General features: G+C 37.9%; 1 protein-coding gene across 1 annotated transcript; it reads right to left on the bottom strand.

Moving 5' to 3' along the window:
• Nucleotides 1–95: 95 nt before the first annotated feature.
• On the bottom strand, nucleotides 96–22,407 carry LOC585357 (trifunctional enzyme subunit alpha, mitochondrial). The gene is made up of 20 exons (XM_030982720.1): nucleotides 22,277–22,407; nucleotides 18,971–19,024; nucleotides 17,980–18,050; nucleotides 17,146–17,279; nucleotides 16,299–16,329; nucleotides 15,553–15,660; nucleotides 14,379–14,601; nucleotides 13,342–13,411; nucleotides 12,810–12,862; nucleotides 12,210–12,328; nucleotides 10,986–11,105; nucleotides 9,398–9,579; nucleotides 8,264–8,299; nucleotides 7,832–7,967; nucleotides 7,042–7,128; nucleotides 6,281–6,490; nucleotides 5,426–5,621; nucleotides 4,014–4,216; nucleotides 2,279–2,333; nucleotides 96–1,248 (listed from the first exon to the last, which is right to left on the bottom strand). The coding sequence occupies exons 1-20, from the start codon at nucleotides 22,341–22,343 to the stop codon at nucleotides 1,100–1,102; spliced, it is 2,304 nt and encodes a 767-aa protein (XP_030838580.1). The 5' UTR covers nucleotides 22,344–22,407; the 3' UTR covers nucleotides 96–1,099.
• Nucleotides 22,408–22,529: the final 122 nt, after the last annotated feature.

Here is a 22,529-nt window from a genome sequence, read left to right as displayed (position 1 = left end):
AATGTTTGCCATCAAATTTTTTTGGCTACCAATACTTAGAGAGGCTTGAAAGTATGCACCAAAGAAATAATTCACACACACAGAAACATTTTGAATATCTTTTAATTCTCTTTATTGCAAGCTGAAAATATTTCAAATGAGGGGCAACCGTTGCTCGTTGCCCACTTATCTCCATAAATCTTTTAACATGGAGATGTAGAAATACAGTGTCAGGTTGTTTCTTGATTCTTCCCTTCTCCATTTTGAGATAGAATTTCATTCTTTACCGTAATCTTTTTTTTTTTTTTTCTTTAATTTTCTCTGATTTTCACTCACACACTGACAGTCAACTTTCATCAAATAAACCTCGGCACTCATCCAAAAGAAGCAAGTGGAGCACTGAAAATGAATTAGAAATATATTTTGGAAGGCCAACTAAGAACAGGAGTGGAAATATGTAGATCTATGAGATTTTTTTAGAGGTGAAGGAATTGATAGATAATGGTGGACAAAAGTATCACAAAAAAGAATGATAGTTAAAGACAAAATAAATAATCAGGAAAGTGTGTTTGGTCATCAAATTCAATAGAACCGCCTTACAAATACACATATCACTTTTGTTGCCCGATTATTTCAGTCCACAAAATACATATTCTATACAAATAACATTACATTTGAAATCAATTGAAATATCCAAGACTTTTCACAACTATAACTTTCTGTGCCAAACGATGTCATGTCAATTCTTTCAACTTTTAGTTCATTTCTCAAATATATTTTTGTTTAGAGAATACATTCCACAATTAGCTTATAAACCCAAATAATTTCTAGGTATATATATTTGAGATTTAGAGTTTTGCTAGAACTTTTGTTTTCATTTGCTTTGAAGTGAAACAAACATCAAACTTTAAAATTGTCAGAGGAGAAAAAGAATATGGCAGCAATGTATTCATAACAAAATCTGTACAAAGTTAAACATTGCAAAATGTTGAAACAACAAAAACTACATTTCCTTGGGAAACAAGTTCAATATGACATAGTTTTTGTCCTCTTTCTCATTTTGAAAAATAAAAATTGACATTAGGTGAAAAGCTTGGCGGGGCTACGAGTTTTAAATAATCTATTTTGAATGGAATTTCTTTGATGGGTCGGCTGCGTGATCTCTAAGTAGTTGGCATGGTTCGTACGCTGCTCCGTAGATTGCGCCATACTTCTCCATCGCTGCGATGATCTTGTCAGCTCCGAAGCTGTCAACCCATCGGAATGGACCTAGGCAGGGGAGAAAGTTTTGAATGTTTAATTCTAGATATTTTTTTTTCTCGCCTACACAAAATTTGTATGTCATTCAAAATTAACTCAACTTTTTGTGCTGCAATATAAAAACAGCACTAGATTTTTCATTTCTCGCAAAGAAGTTTCAGAACCTACGACTGTAAAATATCACTCAACACAATATCTGAAGGATACACTTTAAACACTCGCCAAGTTTCACAGAATTTGCACAAGGCTACAAAAGGGACTTACTGCCTTTAACAGATACCTTGCAAGTTCCTCTATCATCTAGTAAAGATGCCAAATGGAAGTTATAGGCAAGGCTAATCAATACTAATTTGCACTGGGGGAAAATTGCAATACTCCAGATTTACACTATATTTGATCAGGATGTAATCAATCACTTTTGATTTCATTTTGTATACTTAGTCTCCAGTAATTTGCTACTTTTGAGAAAGCAATACAATTGCCACCATGAAATATTTAATTAAAGCTAAGGTCATTTGATACGCAAAGTCAATATTTGAAATGAATGTAATTGAACACTTATAAGATATTCAGGAGCATCAGGGACGGTAATCAATTCAATACTTAAATCAGAACTATGAGTATTCTACTGAGTATTTTTCGGCTGAGATAAATTACTTGGCCGACTTTCTGTTTCCAGTTGATGCTTCTGGCTATTTATTTTACCCCAAATTTAAGACAGCCTAGATTATTGTAGAAGCATTGATTGGCAGGCTTATGGTTTTCATACGCAGTCATCATAAGCTGCGCACGATTTTATTAGCACGCATTTAATGCGAAGCGTAAATTACATGTTACTTTTGATTGATGAGTGATGTCACAATGCTTATCAGTGAGTATTTTGCCGTAAAGTTGATTTGCGAAAGTAAATTGCTAAAATGTGATCTGAATACGACTTGAAATTTTACCTAGCTTAGCCAAATGCTAAGTAAACGTTTTACTTTTAAACAAAGTATACAATTGAATACCGGCCCGGGAGAGTGTATAAATGCGAACTTACCTCCAAGGAAGGGTGGGAATCCAAGACCAAAGACAGCACCAATGTCTCCTTCAACCTACAGATGGAAGCAGGGAAACATATATCTTAGAAATTATTGTTCAGTTTGGTTGGGTCTATCATTAGCAATACCTGTTATCTGATTGACTGCAAACTTATTTTAATACACAATGTCAAACTTTGACTCATTTTCATAAAAATCACCATTATTGGCAAAATTTTCACCACAGCCGTCGTCACCATAATCATTGTTGTCATTACTCATTAGTATCCTATCATAATCCATCAAGAACATCATCCTCTTCCTCCTCCCCCTCCTCCTCCTTCTTCTCCTCCTCCTCCTCCTGCTCCTCCTCCTCACCATCACCATCATCTTCACAATCAACTTCATCTTCCTCCTCCTCATCCTTATCACCCTCCTCCTTATCAACATGTTCATCACCCACCACCACCACCACCACCACCACCACCACCACCTTACCAGGTCCCTGAGAATGTCTTCCTGTAAGCACACGACTGCTTCGTTGACGAACCTCGTCACCATCCTCATCTGGATATCACCATCAACATTATCATCATTATCATCATCACCATCACCACCCCCATCATCTTATCTTCACCACCACCACCACTACTATCACCGACTTACCGGGTCCCTGAGAATGCCTTCCTGTAGGCACATAACGGCTTCGTTGACGAACCTCGTCACCATCCTCATCTGGATATCACCATCAACATTATCATCATTATCATCATCACCATCACCACCCCCATCATCTTATCTTCACCACCACCACCACTACTATCACCGACTTACTGGGTCCCTGAGAATGCCTTCCTGTAGGCACATAACGGCTTCGTTGACGAACCTCGTCACCATCCTCATCTGGAAATCACCATCAACATTATCATTATCATCATCACCACCACCACCACAACCACCACCACCACTCCCATCATCTTCACCACCATCACAGGGATGCCAACCTTTCAGAGCACAAATCCGTAATCATAAGGCTAAAAATCCGTAATTTGGAGACAAAATCCGTAATTTTCTGCACGCTGGCAAGCGCAGCTCCCGCAGGCAAGCGCGATAGGACAACAAGTTAAATAAAAGTAACATACCTGTTCATTAGTTGGTGTTACACGATGCATTTCCATTTCTTACTGTATTGTTCTTTAAAAGTCTGTAACTTCTTGCCACGCTTCTTAGTTGTGGAAGACATGATGATTGATATCTAAATCCAACCAACATGAGTTCAGATTGTCGACGAAAATCGACGAACGCTGTGACAGCCTGTGAGCAATCCGACAGTGTACACGGCGCTAGCGTAGCGAGGCCTGGCGCTGGGCGGGCGGTAGCGGCGCGGCCAAGAGAGGTATTTCACCCGGCCCCCGCTCGCGAAGCACATGTTGTATGCACATGTATGCACTGAAAGGGGTGTGCTAGATAACAAATTGTCCAATCGGAAGCCCTGTGGGATTTCTATGCATGGATTCAAGGATGGCTGCGCTGCAATAGTCAAGAGTACGTGCTAAACCTTAAACGTGCTAAACCTTAAAGTGCTAATTTTGAAAATCGGCAAAATCGGCAAAATCCGGAATTTATGGTATGAAAATCGTACCGCCCGTAATCGGCCGATTTCTCGTAGAAATTACGGGAAATCCGTACTAGTTGGCATCTCTGCCATCACCACCACTACTACCATCACCACCACCACTGCTATCACCGACTTACCGGGTCCCTGAGGATGCCTTCCTGTAGGCACATGACTGCTTCGTTGACGAACCTGGTCACCATCCTCATCTGGATATCCTCCACACTGTCTACACCCTGCCTCGGGAGGGCGTGTGTCTTCAGGATGGCTTGGGCCCCCTCGTTAACTTCGCGGTTCTTGGAGGAGCCTGAATACACAAAGCATCCCTTGCCACTCTTACGACCTGTCAACAATCATCAAGATATAAACAATTAACAGCGCTGCAGTGACAATGAAATGCAGAGGGAAAAAAACGCTGCAATAAGCTGCAAGTGGCACAATTGACATTCCCACTACTAGCTACACCTGAGGTACAATGAGTAATCAGCCAGCCCTTGTAATAGTTCAAGGTACTTGGTTTGAAAGGATCCAAGCATTCTAACCCGCTGAAGGGATGTACTGATGGTTCAGGATGTGCACTGTAATTTCCAGAATAGTAATTGAATCCAGTCACAGGGGTTATGATACTTGCAATATAAAGTGCTTATAAATGTAGTATTAAGCGCTATACAAATTGACTAAAACAGGGCTCCCACTTTTCCAAGTTGGAGCCTCGAGTTGTGGTGAGCTGGCTCGATCTTATGGCAAGCCGTTTTATCATTAAAACATATTTCTTGATGTCAAAAAATATTTTACGTTGTAAAGCAATAGTAATTCTTGATATCAAGAATTGAATTCCTGATAACAAGAATTCAATTTTGTGATATCAAGAAATATGTTTTAATGATAAAACTGCTTGCCATAAGATCGAGTCAGCTCGCCACAACTCGTGGCTCCAACTCGGCTAAGTGGGAGCCCTGCCTAAGTGACTTTAAATATTTGTTAAGAGAATATTGAGAATGATCCTACATTTTTTTAGATTTTAATCAATACCATTGACATTGAAATTGAATTTGAACATACTGAAGATGTTGCGAATGTCACTACTGGAGAGAGATCGAATGAAGGTCTGGGCTCTGTTTCATCAAACTTTTATCAATATCAAATGCTAATTTTGTATGGCAAATATGCTCTCAGCCAATCAAATGCCATGATTTCAGTAGCTTTATAACAGTTATTGTATCTCCTGCTCCTGCTCTGCAACTCTACTCGCCTACTCAACTCTCCAACTCAATCCAGTCTTCTACTCAAACCTCTCATCCCTCCTACAACTTTCTGGTTTACAGTCCTTTTCAGGACTAGACTCACTTCCGAAAGATACTCTTCCTTCCAACCTCCACTTTCTCGCCTTTCCATCTCACTTCTATTTTCTACCCACTTTCCTCAGTCCCTCGAGGACTTTACACATGGTGTACCGTAAACCTCTTCCGTGATTATTGTATCTTGTTATTGATGACAAGGTTTTATGAAACAGGACCCTGAACTGTTATCTCCAATCATGCTCACTACTCACCCATGTACCCTGCTTGCACCATGTCATGAAGGACCTGAGGATCACCACCACCAAACCTCTCACCAAACTTCTGGCCAAGGTCTTTGGCAATGTGTGAGGCGACGTCCAGACCTACTTCATCGGCCAGCGTGGCTGTACCGACGGGGAAACCAAAGGAAGTGCTGGCTTTGTCGAGGTCCTTGGGGCTGCATCCTTCCTGTAATGCATCAAAAATAGTTTGAAGGAATCCTGACTGTAAAGCAGTGACCCATTTCACAAAACTTATCAGTGACAAATGACTGTCGTTGTTATAAGCTACTGAAATCCTTGCTTCTGATTGGTTATCAGCAGATTTGTCACTGTTTTTGTCATTTGTCATTGAGAAAACGCTTTGTGAAACGGTTCCCAGGTGTTCAATTGGTCATTAGTGGGTATTCTGTATCTTTTTAATTTTGTTTACACAAAGCAGAGATACATGTATATTTTCAAAGGTTATTTTGTCACAGATTCAATGCAATGCTTGAAGGTCTAAAATGTCATCCATTGGTGGTAAATGGACTGTAGAAATATAAATAGGTATGTTGCCACATTTTGTCATTAATTCAAGCCAGTAAGGTGTTGATGACATCTGCTCTAAGCTAGTTTATCAAAAATATATACAAGGCTAATGAGTCTAGAGTTGAAATCAGGAATGTAACTTACATTGGGGGGCGGGGGTTTGTTGGCAGTTTTGTTTGTATTTTTTCAAGAATTTGAACAAACTACAAAGATAAACAATGAAGTGCACTATGCTTTTGTCAATTTATTGCTGTAGCAGAATCTTGCACAAGGTTGAAAAGGGTCTCTGGTTGACAAGTCTCAATCAATCTTTCCTACCTGTAGAATCCTGATGGCCTCTGAGAGCATAGGGCCAAGAATCCTGGTTGTATAGAAGCCTGGTCCATCTCCAACCACGATGATTACCTTGCCTTGCCTGAGGCCTACCTCAACAGCAGCGGCAGTGGTGTCTTTGGAGGTCTTGGGCGTTGTGATGATCTCTAGGAGTTGCATTTTGTCGACGGGTGAGAAGTAGTGCATGCCAACAACCTGTGAAAGAAAAGGACAAGTTGGGTCAACTGATTCAATGACTTACAGTGGCAGTGAGGTGAAAAATCCAGCATCTACATTTAATTAAATTTCTAAGTCCAAAATAGTTGTGTTTTACTCAGTGTTGGTCCCAGTACTCAGTTGCATCTTTTAGCAAATAATTATAGTTTACCCTCACAGCTAGTTAGTAGACCTTAGCCAATAACAACATTATAAGCAATATGACAATTTGAGTGCCCATAAATGTGTAGGATTAGAAAATTACAAGATACAAGTTTTTTAATGTCACTTTGGCTGAAGTTGGTCTTGCTTCAGTGAAAAGGTTGATGTGATCTAAACATGACTTGATAAGTAATTTAAAATGGACAAGATAAATACCAAGTGACAGGTTGAAATAACACAAGTTTCTAATTGTATATGGTTTCTAATTGTATATGGGTCCTGAAACATGTCAGAGATGTATTATGGTGTCTAAGAATCTGTCATAGCAAGTATGGTGTATATTGCATCCAAGTGGGTGCCTAGCATTACAATCTATCAATAACTCTTACCTTTTCTGGTCTCATACTGGCCTCTGCTATCTGTGTGATGGGTAAGGCAGATGTATTGGATGCAAATACACAATGCTCCGGAATGACCTGCAAACATAAAAGTATATATTCAATGAGATGACCTCAAAAAAACTAATAGCCATAAATTTCTCCTGTGAACTGCACAAAACCCTTTACAACCTACCGTGGATATCTTGAATGTCTGCTATATGAATAGGTAGTGTCAGATTCTATTCACTTTTTAAAATACGAGCTCAACTTTGTTCTTATTTGTTCCTTCACCTGGGTGGACAATGGCAGATAAAGATTAATGTCTTAATTAATGTCTTGCCAAAGCTTCATTTAGTTATATACATGCATTAGAAAACTAAGAAACATTAAATGTTGAGGTGTCGTAGTCAAGTGGTTTTAACACTCGACTAAAAATGCTAAGGTCATGGGTACGAGCCCTGACACAGCACCAGTGTCCTTTGGCAAGGCATTTAATCTACAATTGCCATTCTCAACCCAGGTGTTAAATGGGTAGGATGCAAACCTTAGTGTGGATGGATTGCATGAATGAGAATGTAAAACGGCACCAGGCTAGAACACTCCCCAGGGAGCGGAGAATGTGCACTATCAAAATTAAGCGCTATACACATTTATATGACTATTATTATCATTCTTCATCTTTTTCTCCTCCACCTCCTCCTCCTCCTTCTTCTTCCTTCTTCTTCTTCCTTCTTCACTATTTTTCTCCTTCTCCTTTTCCTTCTTTTTATCATCAGTATTATTATTACTAAATACTTACGGCTTCAACTTCTTTAATGACTCTGTGCTTGATTGCTAGGTCTTCAAAGACGGCTTCGATCACCATGTCACATTTGCTAAAGTTGGTGTAGTCGATCTGACCAGTCAGATTGGACATGATGGTATCCCTCTCAAAACTGATGGAAAATTTAAAAAAAGAACGCTATGATAACAAATATTGACTAAAATGATCCCGGTATCATTTTAAAACAGTGGATGATTCATGAAAAGATATAGTCACATACTACAGTTCATTAAAACAGAAACTGTGGACGTTCTGTATAACTTTTGCATAAATAAAATAAAATAAAATAAAAAACAAAGATATTTAAACAAAATTATTTTCTTCTCTTTCTACAAGCTTGAAAAAACCAAAACCTGAAATGAATTAAGACAAGCTGCAACAAAACTCATTTAAAAAGAAATACCTTACCTTGTTAGCTTCTTTCTCTTCACTTTTTTATCCAATCTGCAAAAAAAGAAATCAGATAGGAGAATGCCAGTTAATCAGCTAGAAATGCCACTGTGATGCATTCCAAATTTGTCTATTTCTGTATATTAAAGCCCCTATCAGGGATTTGCAAGCCCTCAAAATCTTATCTCAAAATTTATGTGTAGCAGCAAGAAATTTCAGGTCAAAAGATTCTGTGGTTTTCTCTCTATGAGTGAAAATTGAAATCCTCATTTTGTACACATCGCACAGGTTAATAAAACAGTGAAAGGTTGCAAAAATCAAATTTGAAAAGTAAAAATGACTGTAATTTTGCCACCATACTTTTAGGAAAGTTTTCCAATATAATTATTTTCTTTTTTTTCTGTCTATTCTACAAGTTTTGAGACTTCACGGTGCAAATCCCAGCAACGACTTTTACTTGAGTATACTTAAAGGCCTATTTTGCAAGCAGCTACACTTTTTTTTACCCCTTCTTGGCATTCATTTACATGTACAAGGTTTTATACTAGGAATACGGTACTGCAGTCAAGTTGTGTAGTTCACACACTTGACTGGAGATGTCCTGCAAATGTTTTGGCTTCAATCCCTGACCTGGCACTTTACACCCTTAGGCAAGGCATTTAATCTACACAGCTTCTCTCCATCCAGGTGTTGAATGGGTAGCAGGTAGGATGTGCATGTTACTGTGGTTGGATTTGTACATTAGCACTTTGAGAAATGGCAGCTGGTTGGAATACTCCTTAGGTGGAGTGGAGCGTGTGCACTGTTTTCTGCAGAATAGCAACTGAACACAATGGTCGCAGTAATAATAATTGAAATGTAAAGCCCCTTAGAAACATAGTATCCAATGTTAAACAAATGTGACTATTATTCTATTTCTCTGCTGCATCTAGTGGGAATGACCCTTTAAAGCCCCACGGCATAACTTATAGCTACTTGCTCCCTCTATATAGAAAACAATGCCTGATCAGTGTCTGCTGGTCCCCCATGATCCCCTTTTTCTTATGTTAATTGAGAGCTGAGTTGATGAGATACATGTAGCCACCTGTCAGTGACCTTCCTGGGTGGTCTGATCCCTCCTAGCCAAACTAGTACAGACGGGCTTTAACTTACCCGCCGAAGACTTGTTGCTCTCCTCTGGCAAGGCCTTGGAGTGACATGTCCTTGAGAACGACATGCATGCCCTTATCAACGCTGACTTGAGCCACACCCGCCCCCATCAGACCAGCACCAAGGATCGCAAGGGTCTCTACCTTCTTCAGTGGCTTGCCGTAGTTATTCTTCTTGCATGCAACCTGGGAAGCAGAGTCAGAAGGGATCATAGAATTAGTTTATGGAAAAGAGGGATAGGTATGAGGACAAGAATGGGTATCACAAGTCAGTTAGTATGAAAAAGACACAGAATCCATACATTGCGTTTTAGTATGAAGCATGAAACAAAACAATTTTTTTTTAAAGACAAAATATCTAGAAAACAGCAAAATTTCAGGGATAGTCTTCCGAAAACTATGGCTGCATTATCATTTATATTTGTGAAAGTTTATTTATGGTTATAACAATTTGAAATTAGGAGAAGTCATTGGTTAATATCTGCATAAAGCTGGTTGTGTGTGCGTAAAGCCAAGAGAGCCATTTGCAGGAGCATCAATAACACATGTCTATCCCACGCAAATTCAATTCATTAACCCTTACTGTACTGGGGGGGGGGGGGGGGCCTGGGAGGCCCCCCCCTCGACATTTTCGGAGATTGCGCCGCAACCGCTTGGAATTTTGAATTGTCGTTTCATGACTTTTTTCCCTCAAGTCTTACGCACATTTTGATACCATTTTCGTCGAAATCGGATATACCTGTAAGGCGTTACATAACAATTAGTATGCGCATGTCATCAAAAAAAAAAAAAAAAAAAAAAAAAATTGCATCAAAATTTGCATAAATTATCATTATTAATTACATTAAAATAATTTGTTTGTGTTAGAAAAGAAGTTTCATATGAATAATGAGTTTCAACATTAAAAAAGTGGAGTTTGACACGTTTTCTGTAAAATGCATAAAATTAGCGCATTTTGCATAATTAATTAGGCTAACGACAAAAATTTGCATATTCGTAAAAAACTAATTATACCATCTTGTTCCTTACGTAAATATCTACAAACATGCAAATTTTCGTGTTCATCGGACAATCGACGGCCGAGATCATAGGGGGGGGGCCTCCCAGGCCCCCCCCCCCCCCCCCCCCAGTCAGTGGGTGCTCAAAATAGCCCAGTACAGTAAGGGTTAAAAGATAACAGGTAACAAAATCTTTAGAGTAAGGTCCATCTTAAATAGGCCATAAACTTAGATCCTTGAACTTGCCAAACTTTCACAGCACAAAATGGGAATCTCTCAAGGCAAAAATTAGGAATAGAGTCAATTTTTTAAGACGTTTCGCATAAAAAAATTGAGAAAAAAGAGTAATCTAGGATTAATGCACAAGTTCGAAGGCCAAAAAAGCAGGTATCATTCCTCCAAATTAGGAACGATTGGCCACTATTCGGGAAGAGGGACTATTACGGTTTTACAGTGATTAAGTTTGCTTTCCTTTACCCCCGCAGCCAACTGATGCACTCAGAGGACCTCCAGGAAGATTGTGCATTTATAATCAACATTCCTTTAATGTTTGTTTACTCATATTTATAAATAAATAAATAAAAATTAACGTACCTGACCATGGAATAGTCCCATCAATGACTTTGCGTGTGGTGTCATCGCAAGATTGCCGAACTCCTGAGCTTCTAGGAGGTATCCGGCTTCACTTCCTTTATCTGTACCTGCTCTGACACACTGTCAGGACAAAGAAAGCAAATCACAACTCAAACATTGCAAAATTATTTCCTCCATATTGGAAAACAGAAATATTTGTATAGAAGAAACTTGCACAAATGTCGCAAGTAGGATAGAATGGCCAAAGTTTCCTTCCATGAAAAAATTCTTGAAGCACAACGACCAATTTTTCTTAATTCACCCCAAAAAAGTCTGACCGAGAAAACAACCATTGTTCATAATGTCCCCATGAACACATTTCACAAACTTCATAGTTTTACCATAGAAACAAACAACAATTTTCTTTAAATCATCCAAATTTCATCAATTTACACACATTCTTATAAAATTCCTTTCAAAAGATTATGTATCACTAGAAGGTCTTACACTAAAGTAAGTTAGGAAGTCTGAATGTTCAACATTCAAGAATTGTGTTTAAAGGTACTATGTCCTTTTTGCAGCCAACCTCAAATTCTGTAGAACTTTGCAGGAATTATGAATATGTCATGTATGTCCTATCTGTGAAATTTAAACGTTAGCAGTGTCCTCATATTCAAATTATGCAAGGAAACCCGTTTACTTGCTAGACTTCACTGTCAGACACTATTGAGTGACTGACTGGCTTTTTTCTTCTTTGGTAATAACATACATGAAAAGAGTTGTAAAGGGTACATGAGCATTTGTCTACATCAATAACCCACTTCTTGAGATGGCCAAGATTAAACTGATTGAATCTTTGCGCAGCATAAAACGTATGACCATTCGGTACAATTGTCTGAAAATCAAGACTATTACTTTTGGGCTCTATAGCCCTAAAGTCGATTTGACAACTAATAGTTGTTATTTTACCACTTGAAGACATTTTCAAGCCCCACCTTTTTAGGGAAGTTCTAAATTAGTATTATCTTTCAAATGCAGTTGGAATTTAACTTTTTAATTTTTTTGGCCTGCAAATGGGACATAGTACCTTTAAGGTAAGATTCATGAAGTCCAACATGACTTTTTCATCAATATCATTTTTCACAAAGTAAACGATGAAAGTCCTCCTTACATCCGGAAATAATAAATGTACATGATAGAAAAAGAATATATCTTTAGAGATGAATCCAATGATGGTATGCTTACATCGATTATCTTGAATGGAGCTGGGTAGAGACCGTTTGTGTTCTTCATCACCATGGCTTTGACTTTCTTGTACATCTGGTCCTGGACGAACTGGGTTCCCATTATTGAGTCTTGGAGCTCTGAACCGAGAATAGAGAAAACAAGAATACATCAACTTTATTAAAAAATGTCTATAGGGGGGTAAATGAAGTTTATCAATGGGAATGCAGAGAACAAGATGAAGAAAGCGAATCAGACCGAAACAAAAATGAGAAAATTCAGAAAAAAATAAGGAGGCGAGAGAGGGACAAAAGATGGAGAAAGAGAGAGAGGGAGGGAGAGAGGGAGGGAGAGGGAGAGAGAGAGGGAGAGAGAAAGAAAAAGAAAAGAGAGAGAGAGAGACATTTCAAAATGAAGTACAATGGTATCCATGTCATACGTTTTGGCAAGCATCAAACATCAAATAGCACAACAATTCATAATTTCCCCTTGTTTATGATGAAAATCTGTTCAATCAAGGTTATATTCTATAATTTCAGAAACAAGGTTTTATAATCAATCTCATATCAAAGTTGGTCAATAATAGTATTAAGTATTTCATTGACTTAATAAAGAACTTACTCTGCATCATTGTCTTTGGTTTGTCTGTCTTGATCTTCCCTGCGGCTAGGTCTCTGTGTACGGAGCGGGAAAAAAGGGGTGAATAAGAACGAATAATGAGCAGGCCTATAACAGGTAGCAGTCCAGCAGAGGGAGAGGAAAAAGAGGACGGAGGATACAGAAGAGAGATAGATAGATATCTGTAGGTAGATGGAGAGAGAGAGAGAGAGAGAGAGAGGGGGGGGGGGGGGGGAGAGAGGGGGAGGGAGAGAGAGAGAGAGAGAGAAGGGGGGGGGGGGGGGGGAAGGAGAGAGAGAGGGGAATTGACTGAGGACTGTATAACAACATTCCCTCTCACAACAGAGAAAGAAAATAAAATGAAGCCAGTCTCAGTATAAGCTCTGAATAATAAATCCATTAGAAAAATCATTGCTTTACAACATCAGTGCACTGATCATGATCATTTTAATAAAGCAAGTGATACGATTCAAAGTACTTTGAAAGCGCATAACGTTATTGCATATTATTTATTTTTCTTCCTTGGTCTATTTACCTTGCTGCTTGAATGGCTACCTCCTCTAAGTACTCAATATTCCTCTCATCCAAAGGCTTTACCCCAGGTCCTATTAATATGAGAAAGAAACAACATAGAAAACGAAATTGTATAGAAAAGCATACAAGCAAAATCTGCAATACTGCTATATGAACACACACTGCCCCTGTTCTCTTAAAAGTGAATAACTTAGTTTGTCTTCCTCATCATCACCACTACCACCACCATCATCATCGTCATGATCATAACCACATACAACATTATCATCATCACCTTCATCATCATCTTCATCATTCATAATCATCATCACCATCATTGCCTTAATCCTCATCATTCACATCATAATCTTCATCCTCACCATCATCATCATCACCATCACCATCATCATCATCACCATCATCATCATCATCATCATCATCATCATCATCATCATCATCATCATCATCATCATCATCATCATCATCATCGTCATCACCATCTTCACCAATAACACTACCATCGTCATCCCCACCTAGGCCTTTAAGTTGGGGCTTTGATCGGATCGGAAGATCGGAGCGACACGTACGCACCTGTGATCGGTATTGGCAAAAATGATCCTTTTTTTTTTTTTAAATGCCGAAAAATTTCAAGTTTTTGGCTATCAAATGCCTTTAAAAAATGCATAGCTGGGATTATTTTGTCATTTGGAGTTGTTGTAGACCATGTTTGTTGATATTTAGTGCCTTTTCATGACTTTCAAATTAATAATATTAGTCCGAGAAAAGAGGCAAAACATGCGGGCCGCCATCTTGGATTATAATGCATGCCTACATTATAATCCAAGAGGCGATCAGAAATTATTATCCGATCTTACCTGATCGGTTCAAGATCGGCCCCCAATCCGATGATCGGTTACAGGCCTATCACCACCTCCACAAACATTACCATCGCCTTCATCATCATCATCACCACCTCCACCACTACCACTACCACTTCCACTTCCACCATCACCACCATCACCAACTTAACCACCACCACCTCAACCACCATCAACTAACCTAAGGGGGAGACCAGCATGTCTACCAGCCCCATCTTCTTGGCTTTCTCTGCCGGTATACTCTTGCCGGTGAGCATCATATCTAGAGAGTTGGGCACACCGATGAGCTTGGGTAGTCTCTGGGTACCCCCTCCACCTGGGAGGAGTCCAAGCATCACCTCAGGAGCGCTCAGCACCGTCTTCCGGTCCTTGGTGGCGATTCGGTAATGACAGCTCAGAGCGACCTGTAAATATTAAAGGCATCGTTTAACAATGTTAAATCTGAGATGCATGGCCCTACTTGTTATCAGTGTCTGTGATATGGTGTAATATTGAAGCCTTAACAAAATTGCGCTTCAAAATTATCATGAAGTGCCTCGAAAAAGTTAAAACCTTTGAGTGACCGTTTTTACCATACTCATTTTCCCCAATGAAATGTAGTGTTATAAAAACCGTTGTGAAAACGATTTTCGAAATTTCGAATTCCCATTATAAATATTTTGATAATCAGACGAGCGATCGGCTTGTAAACGTCATGGGATTCCTTACTGACCTAAAGGTTTATAATTATGAATGCAGCATGAGCTATGTGTACATCCAGGATTTTGTTTAGAATTTGAGGCAAAGATACCCAATCCCTTAATAAGGAAAAACAGACACTGAACATATATTTTTAAATAGCTCCAATATATTGAGGAATAATTTTTATACCTTACTGCTAAATAAGCAACCAATAGAACTCAATTCTTGAGATGACAGCTTAATCATTGATCTGTTATATAAAAACTAATAAACACAACTGATGGATTCAAGCGCTGCAGATAGCATATTGTGTATACTCAGACAACTCCATGGGTATTATAAATTTGAATTAAACTGTTGTTTATTTTTCATGAGTGGTTTAAAGGAAAAGACAAAATTATAACTTACATCCCTAAAACTCTCATTTCTTTGATATATTCAGTGACATATGAAGTTGCTATGCCAAGATAATCCAAATAGTTATGCTATTCACCATTTGAGGAGGCGCGATACCTCAGTTGGTTGAGCAGTGGTCTCGTAATCGGGCGACCCAGGCTGTCTGGTTGCTTACTAACAATTATTTAATCAATATGCTTTCTTAGCAGTCAGGTAAAATAACCACCACTATATACACACATACTACAACAAAAATTCCTTGTAGCTATTCTATTTACCTCAAGTCCTCCTCCCAAGCATGTGCCATTGATGGCAGCGACTACGGGCTTGTTACTCTTTTCCATGGCCTCTAACATCTTGTGCCCATTTCTTGAAAGTTCTGTTACCTGGAGAAGTGAGAACAAAATACAAACACATGAACAATAATAATATTTTGTTCTTGTGTCATGCAAACCATAACATTTAACAGTGTCTATTTATGCTTCAAAAGTGTTTTGGATAACACCTAGCTTAAACTGATAGCCCTTAGAGACTTTGGTGGTAAGCTTTATCTTTATGAATTTTCCTTCAATTTCAAATATATACATTATTACACTTTATTTTATAATTCTTATTTTCATTTACATTTATATGAAAATTTGGAGCAATAAAAAGAGTCATTTTGGGTTTTTTGTTGCTAAATGTCTTATAGGATTTAATTGTAATTGAGAAATAAACAAAATGAATGAAAAAGATTTGCATTTATTCAAATGATGAATACAATCACCTTTTGATGGCTACAAAAGTGTTCGGGTTTTGCCGTATTTTTGGCTGTATTCGTTCAACTGGCAATATCTGTACTTAAATGATTATTTTACTGAGTAACTAAATTTACACAGCATTTCAATTTTCAAGTATGTCAATCTAGTTGGTAGTCCATCAAAACTTGTCTTCATGATTTATCATATCAATTTTCGTCTATAATTAAGCCATTCTGGGGTAAGTAGCATTATGAAAAACAAAAATATGGATCAAATGATCTCACCTCATCTGCTGTTTCACATGCACCCAGCATACTGTAAGATAAAAAGAGGTAAAAATATAAGCGATAAAATGATAAATTGTACCAAAGACAGTTCCATATACATGTGCAAGTTGAGATATTTAAAAAAATGTATGTTTGCTATGTCTGTCTTATTTCAAAAATTTAATCTTACAAAATATAATAACACAAGGACGAAGTTTTAAGGACATTTAGATGTATCATAAATTATCAATTTGCTGGTACCAGCAAGGAAACAGATAATGTTAATCCAGTTCAGCCTTTTAGCTATGCAGGTATAAGGGCCCTATACACTTTACTTTACGATATGATGATAACTTGCTTTCAATGGTACAACTTTGCTTGCCATGGTACCTGCACATTCAACAGACAAGATTATGATAATAAAGTAATGAATCCTTTTCATCCTGTACTCATCAGGGCAAAAGAATGAAGAGAAATTCAAAATCAACATCCACTGGAACTAAAGAGGAACAAAGCATGGGATACACTTTAAATGTACATGTACAAATGTGTTTGTCATTATTTTAAAGTGGTACTGCACTACTTATAGCTACTTGCTCCCTCTATATAGCAAACAATGCCTATTTAGCGGGAACCATTGGTCCCCCATGATCCCCCTTTTCTTATATTAAGTGAAAGCTGATTTGATGAGATAACCACCTGTCAGTGACCATGTAGGGAGGTATAATCCCTCCTGGCCAAACTAGTGCAGACAGGCTTTAAAGTATTAGATTTTTGCTGTATAAATCACCTCTTTCATACAATAACTGGCAACCTTTCCAACAAATTCTAAATAACGGAGGCATCTCATATAAACAAGTCTTACTTTATGTCTGCTCCTGCGATGAAGTTTCCTGGTTTGGATGACACAAGCACCACTGATTTGACCCCATCGTCGGCCCATAGTTCATGAAAGACATCTTCTATTTCTGCATTGAACTGCTTGTTTAGTGTATTCACCTGTAAACCAAACACAATAATACAAAGTTTTTAAAACAATTTCCAGTTATACACACACATATGGGCACATTTGTTCCTAAATTTTGCGAGCAGGCAGGACAAATGGCAACGATCATATATTCACACTAGGTAAGAAATAAAACCATAAATTCGGTCACCTCTAAATACATATATGAGAAAATTTGGGCATCTTGTTGCCCAGAATGATCTATGTTTCTAAAAATTCTAAGCAAGTGAAGTAAACAAGACACACTGTAGTATTGTACCACTATTTGATATCAATACTCCAGCTGTAATGCATTTAGTTGGGCAGTTGAAAAAGTACATACTGGAATAATGAAGAGCTCAAAATATATCATAGATTTCTGCTTCCCATTTATAGTCCTACATTTACACTTAGATATTTCCTATCACGATGAATTCAATTCTTGAAGATGACATTTTGTAGTTAAAGCCATGCAGAATTTCATCTTCAATTTACATATACTTATTGCTTTACATTGGACGTACATAAATGTAGTCACCTTGAAGAAGTACCCACATGTTATTCATAAAGTCCTTCATGTTTCAATCAATTCTTCTTTTATAATGTATAAAGAAAACAAGAAAGACTTCATTCACTATGGGCTAGAGAAGCAAGAGGAAAATGCATGAAAATAACCATGCTTATCGGTTCTGTGATAACTCTGAAAGAAATTACCTTGGCATTAGGGTCGTTAATCCGAACAACGGCCACATCTTCTTTGACTTCATAGTTTACTATTGAACGAGCTGAAACGAAAACAATAAATAAAACATCAAAGGTTCAATATCTTTAGCTATTTCCTGACAAACCTGGCATGACATGTGAATACATGTAGATACATGTGCATGTACATGTATCTTGCCGAGCAATGGTTAGAAATACAGGCATGTATTGTACTTTATTTAATAAAGCGAATGGATGTAAAAAAAGTGTGGAGAAAAAAGCAAAATGAAAAATACCTCTTATGTCTCAACACCATCTTTAAAATGCAAATATTCTTGATCCTTTGAAGCCACAAATTATGCTTTTGTGAATATTCCATGCTTAACTATCGTCTGTATCAATCTTGCAGATTACACAGAACAAAATTTTGGATTGACTTTATCAATCAAGATTTTTATGTGACCACTACCTTAAATTACTTGATATGCCATCTTCAGAATGCAGGGGTGATAGTGAACACTAGAAAAAAATAGGTTTTTTTGTTTTTCCCTCACCACGCCCCCCTTGAGTAAAAAAAAAAGAAGAGGATTCGCGGGGAAAAAATGGCACCTAACAACATTCCCACCTTTCGAGTAACAAAATTGGGGAAAAAATAGAGCAAAAATAGAGAAGAATAGAGAAAATAAGGGGGGAATCAGGAAAATAGGAAAGGAAAAAAAATCTGGTAAAAAAAAAAAAAAAATCTGGATTTTTTTTTTTTTTTTTTTTCATCGGGAAGAAGAAAAAAAATCGGTAAAAAATCGGGAAAAATATAAAAAATCGGGAAACCGATTTAAATCGGGTTTTTATCAGGCCTGAGAATGGTATATTTTGCCCTAGTACATGTATATTAACTATTTAGATAGAGTTAACAGGTCTTTCTAATCTTTTATTAAATATACTACATAAGAAATGTCAGATACTACAAGCATACCAGATGATTATTATAATCTACACAAATTACCTTGGGATGTGCCAGATGCTGAGAAATATCTTTTTGTGTTCATTCCCAGGCTTCCTGCAATTGTAAGAAGTATCAAGAATAAAACACAAAATCACAAAGTAATTCAAATGCTAAATGAACAAGTTCAATTTTGATCAAAGGCTCTTTTAAAACTAGAAGGGCAAGAGGGAACCTGTATACGGCCGAGCGTTTGGCCCTCTGGTGTTTTCCAAGCCAACCTGCCTGCCTGCAAGGCTTCTTTGAAGGCAATTGCAAAGACTAATCTATGAGTAAGGCTAAGTTTGAAGGATCTCAATATCATTTTCACCTTTCTTCTTTCTCTCTTCAAAAGTAAGTATTTCATCAATAATGTTTGTTGATATGTTGTGCAATTTCATTACTTTGAAATTGACAATATTAGTCTAAGAATAGAGGCAAAACATGCGAGCTGCCATCTTGGATTTTAATGATTGAAAATAAATGCGTGCCTTCTCTTAGACCAATATTATTATTAATTTCAAAGTCCAAAACTTGAATATTTTCGGCATTAAAAAAAAAAAAAAAATCTACTGATTTTGTTTCCAATCATTTTTATTGATCGACGATCAGAATTTATTATCCGATTTCACCTGATTGACAAACGATCGGCCCCTGATTCAATGATCGGTTACAGGCTACAGACACAAGGAGCCATTTTGCATTTTTTGTTACATTTTTTTCTTCTTGCATTTGTGTCCGTACAAATTGGCGGGATCTCGTCCGTGATAGTCATCACTCCGTGGATTTGCGAGTTGGTAGAAATGTAGAATCTTTGATGGGACAAAAAAATGTCATGTTTTCTGAAGAGGTAATTTGACTGTACGAGTAGACACTCGCATTATTTTTCAAAAACTTTTCCAGAAAGACCGTAAGCCTACAAAGCAGATGATCATGTTTTGACCAAAATTATGGTCACCCATCACCCTACACCAGACATGCATATAATTGGTGGTGTGACCATAGTTCATGCAAGACCTATTGTTCGCCATCTCAAAAAAATGGGTAATTTCAAAAATCACCAATAGAAAGAGGAACATAAAAATACAGAGAGATGGAATTTTCTCTGAAATTGGGTGTGAAATTATGAAAATATTAAAAAAAGATTGGCAAATTTTGCAGTCATTTGCGTCTGTTCTGAAAAATTATTAAATTACCGACGAGATAAGGATCTTGAAATCTTCATTTTGACAGCAGATATCCTCAAAATTGTAATTAAGAAGTGGTACCAACTGATATCTGATTGTATGATATCTTGCCTTTCAAATTTTGAAATAACCTTATTTCTGATGGACCGATTTTTGTATAAATTATCAGCTGCTAACCCCCGTGAGAAGTAAAGTCTTGTTGTTTTGCAGCGTGGACGCTGATCGGACATCAAATTTTAAGATTGAGATATTTCCGGAATACTTTGAGTAGTTTGACAGTAATAGGGGCACTGGTCCGAGAATTAGGATAGTCCACATAAACAAAAATTGTCTCCGTAAACGCAGACAGACGCGTCCTAAAAAATAAGGATTGTCCGCATTTACGCCGACGATATAGATTTCCGACCCGCATGTTGGCGATGCGAAAAACAGATTCCACGATGATGCTCCTTGATACATTTCACTTTGCACAGAGACTTTCACATTATGAACAATAAATCCTCGGGAAGACAGACAAACCATTTAAGTAGACGATGAACTGGGGCAGTGGGGTTACTTTATTAGAGTAAAGGAGCCCGTTTTCGGCCACTTAAGACAAAATCCTATTTTTAGGACTCTTTACTTCCTATTTATTATCATTTCTTGTTCAAATCATGAAGCAAATATTATTATTATTTAAACAAAAAAAGAATCCCAGAAAAAAATCACAAATTGCCATGACAATATTCATTTCAATTTTCACTGTTTTGGAGCCAGTTATCGGCCGAGCGTTTCAGTTTACGGCCGCATGTACAAAGTCAATAGGAAGCGCTCGCGCGCGCCGTGCGTTTCCGCGCTGATGTACAGCACAAGCGGGCGGAGCAGGTATCCCACGCCGGAGCTCCCTGGTGCTCGCCTGGCCGAAGACAGGCACAGCGGTGATCGAAGTTGGAATCTGAATTAGACAGAGATATCGTGTGTGCGTCGCGGTGTGCGGCTGCATTGATTTAATACATGCGATGAGATACTTTTGAGCTTGCGACTAGCACAAAATCGGGCTCTAAATCTGAAAAATACTTGAAATAAAGCTCATTTTATGGTACCCATATTTCTTACAGACACGCGTAAGATACTCGATTTTTCAGATTTGGGTAGCGGGACCGGCGATTACATCGCTAAAATGTGATATTTTAGGATATATTTTCCATTGCAAATGTGGTTCTTCAGTGACACTGGCATGGTATGGTATGTGTGGGATATGTGTTATGCTATTATGCGATGTATTTTAGAGTGATTTTACCTTGCATCCAACCAATCGGCCGAAAACTGGAGCTGGCCGATTACCGGCTCCTTTACTCTACGCAGAATCCGTTTTTTTATCACCAACGCGCGAATCGGAAATCGGTATCGTCGGCGTAAATGTGGACGATCCTTATTTATAGGACGCAATTTGTCCCCGATTACAATGATATCTTCAATTACGCATCCAATAATTTATGCGTACGATCCTTATTCTCGGAGTTGATCGGACAAGCGCCCCCTCTCTCTCTCTGTTGTTGTCCCTCCGCTTTTCGGAGATCAGCGAGTATATCGCATTCGAAGTAGTAGGCTGCCCCCACTGTTTGACAATATTCAATAAATTTTCTAGCTGAACCAATTTGTAGTAAAAAACTTTGCCGTCCATTTGGTAATAATTGAAATATATCATAGACCTCTAGAGTCTAGATATAATATCACATTTCTTAATAATAATATGTTCAAAATCTCCGCGAACTTTGGTCACCCCAGACAATTTACTTAAACATACCCAATATTAATTTGATTAGAGTCAACCCACACACAGCGTGCTCTGTCTACAAATACGTTAGCGTGGATGTGTCTGGAAAGGACATTTTGCTGACCAAATCATACAGATACAGATACAGATCTAAGTTACGTTCTAGGCCTAGGCGTGTACATTACGGCTGCTAGCGCTAGCCAGCAGCGCGGGCTACTGCCGGGAAGCTCCCAAGGCGAAGTTCTCATTCTCGTGTTAATCCCTGCTCAAGCACCAACGCCCTCGAGAAAATATAATCAAACTACAAAAGAAAGAAACATTTCATAATACTGGATTACATGGTAACAAAAATATGATACTATAACATTACTTCTTTTCTATTTTTACCTCTCAAAGACGAGTATTTTGCCCAAGATAAAGCTCTGAGAGCGCCAAGTGATCGCACAGAAGCCATGGCCAGAATCTTTCAAGGTGCCCTTGTACTTTTTCGTAACAATTTTCCTCCGAAACCGGTATTGCCAATTTATTTTTCCGATAGAGTTAATGACTTAAATTGCAGTTGTTTCCATTAAAAACATACAAATAATTAATTCACATTAATAAAAATGTTAAATTCATAATAATAATTTTAAAAATTATT

This window comes from Strongylocentrotus purpuratus, unplaced genomic scaffold, assembly GCF_000002235.5.
Source record: "Strongylocentrotus purpuratus isolate Spur 01 unplaced genomic scaffold, Spur_5.0 spur5_scaffold_13, whole genome shotgun sequence".
NCBI lineage: Eukaryota > Metazoa > Echinodermata > Echinoidea > Camarodonta > Strongylocentrotidae > Strongylocentrotus > Strongylocentrotus purpuratus.
The sequence above is the reverse complement of the archived record's forward strand: the minus strand, read 5'-3'. Positions and strand labels throughout refer to the sequence as shown.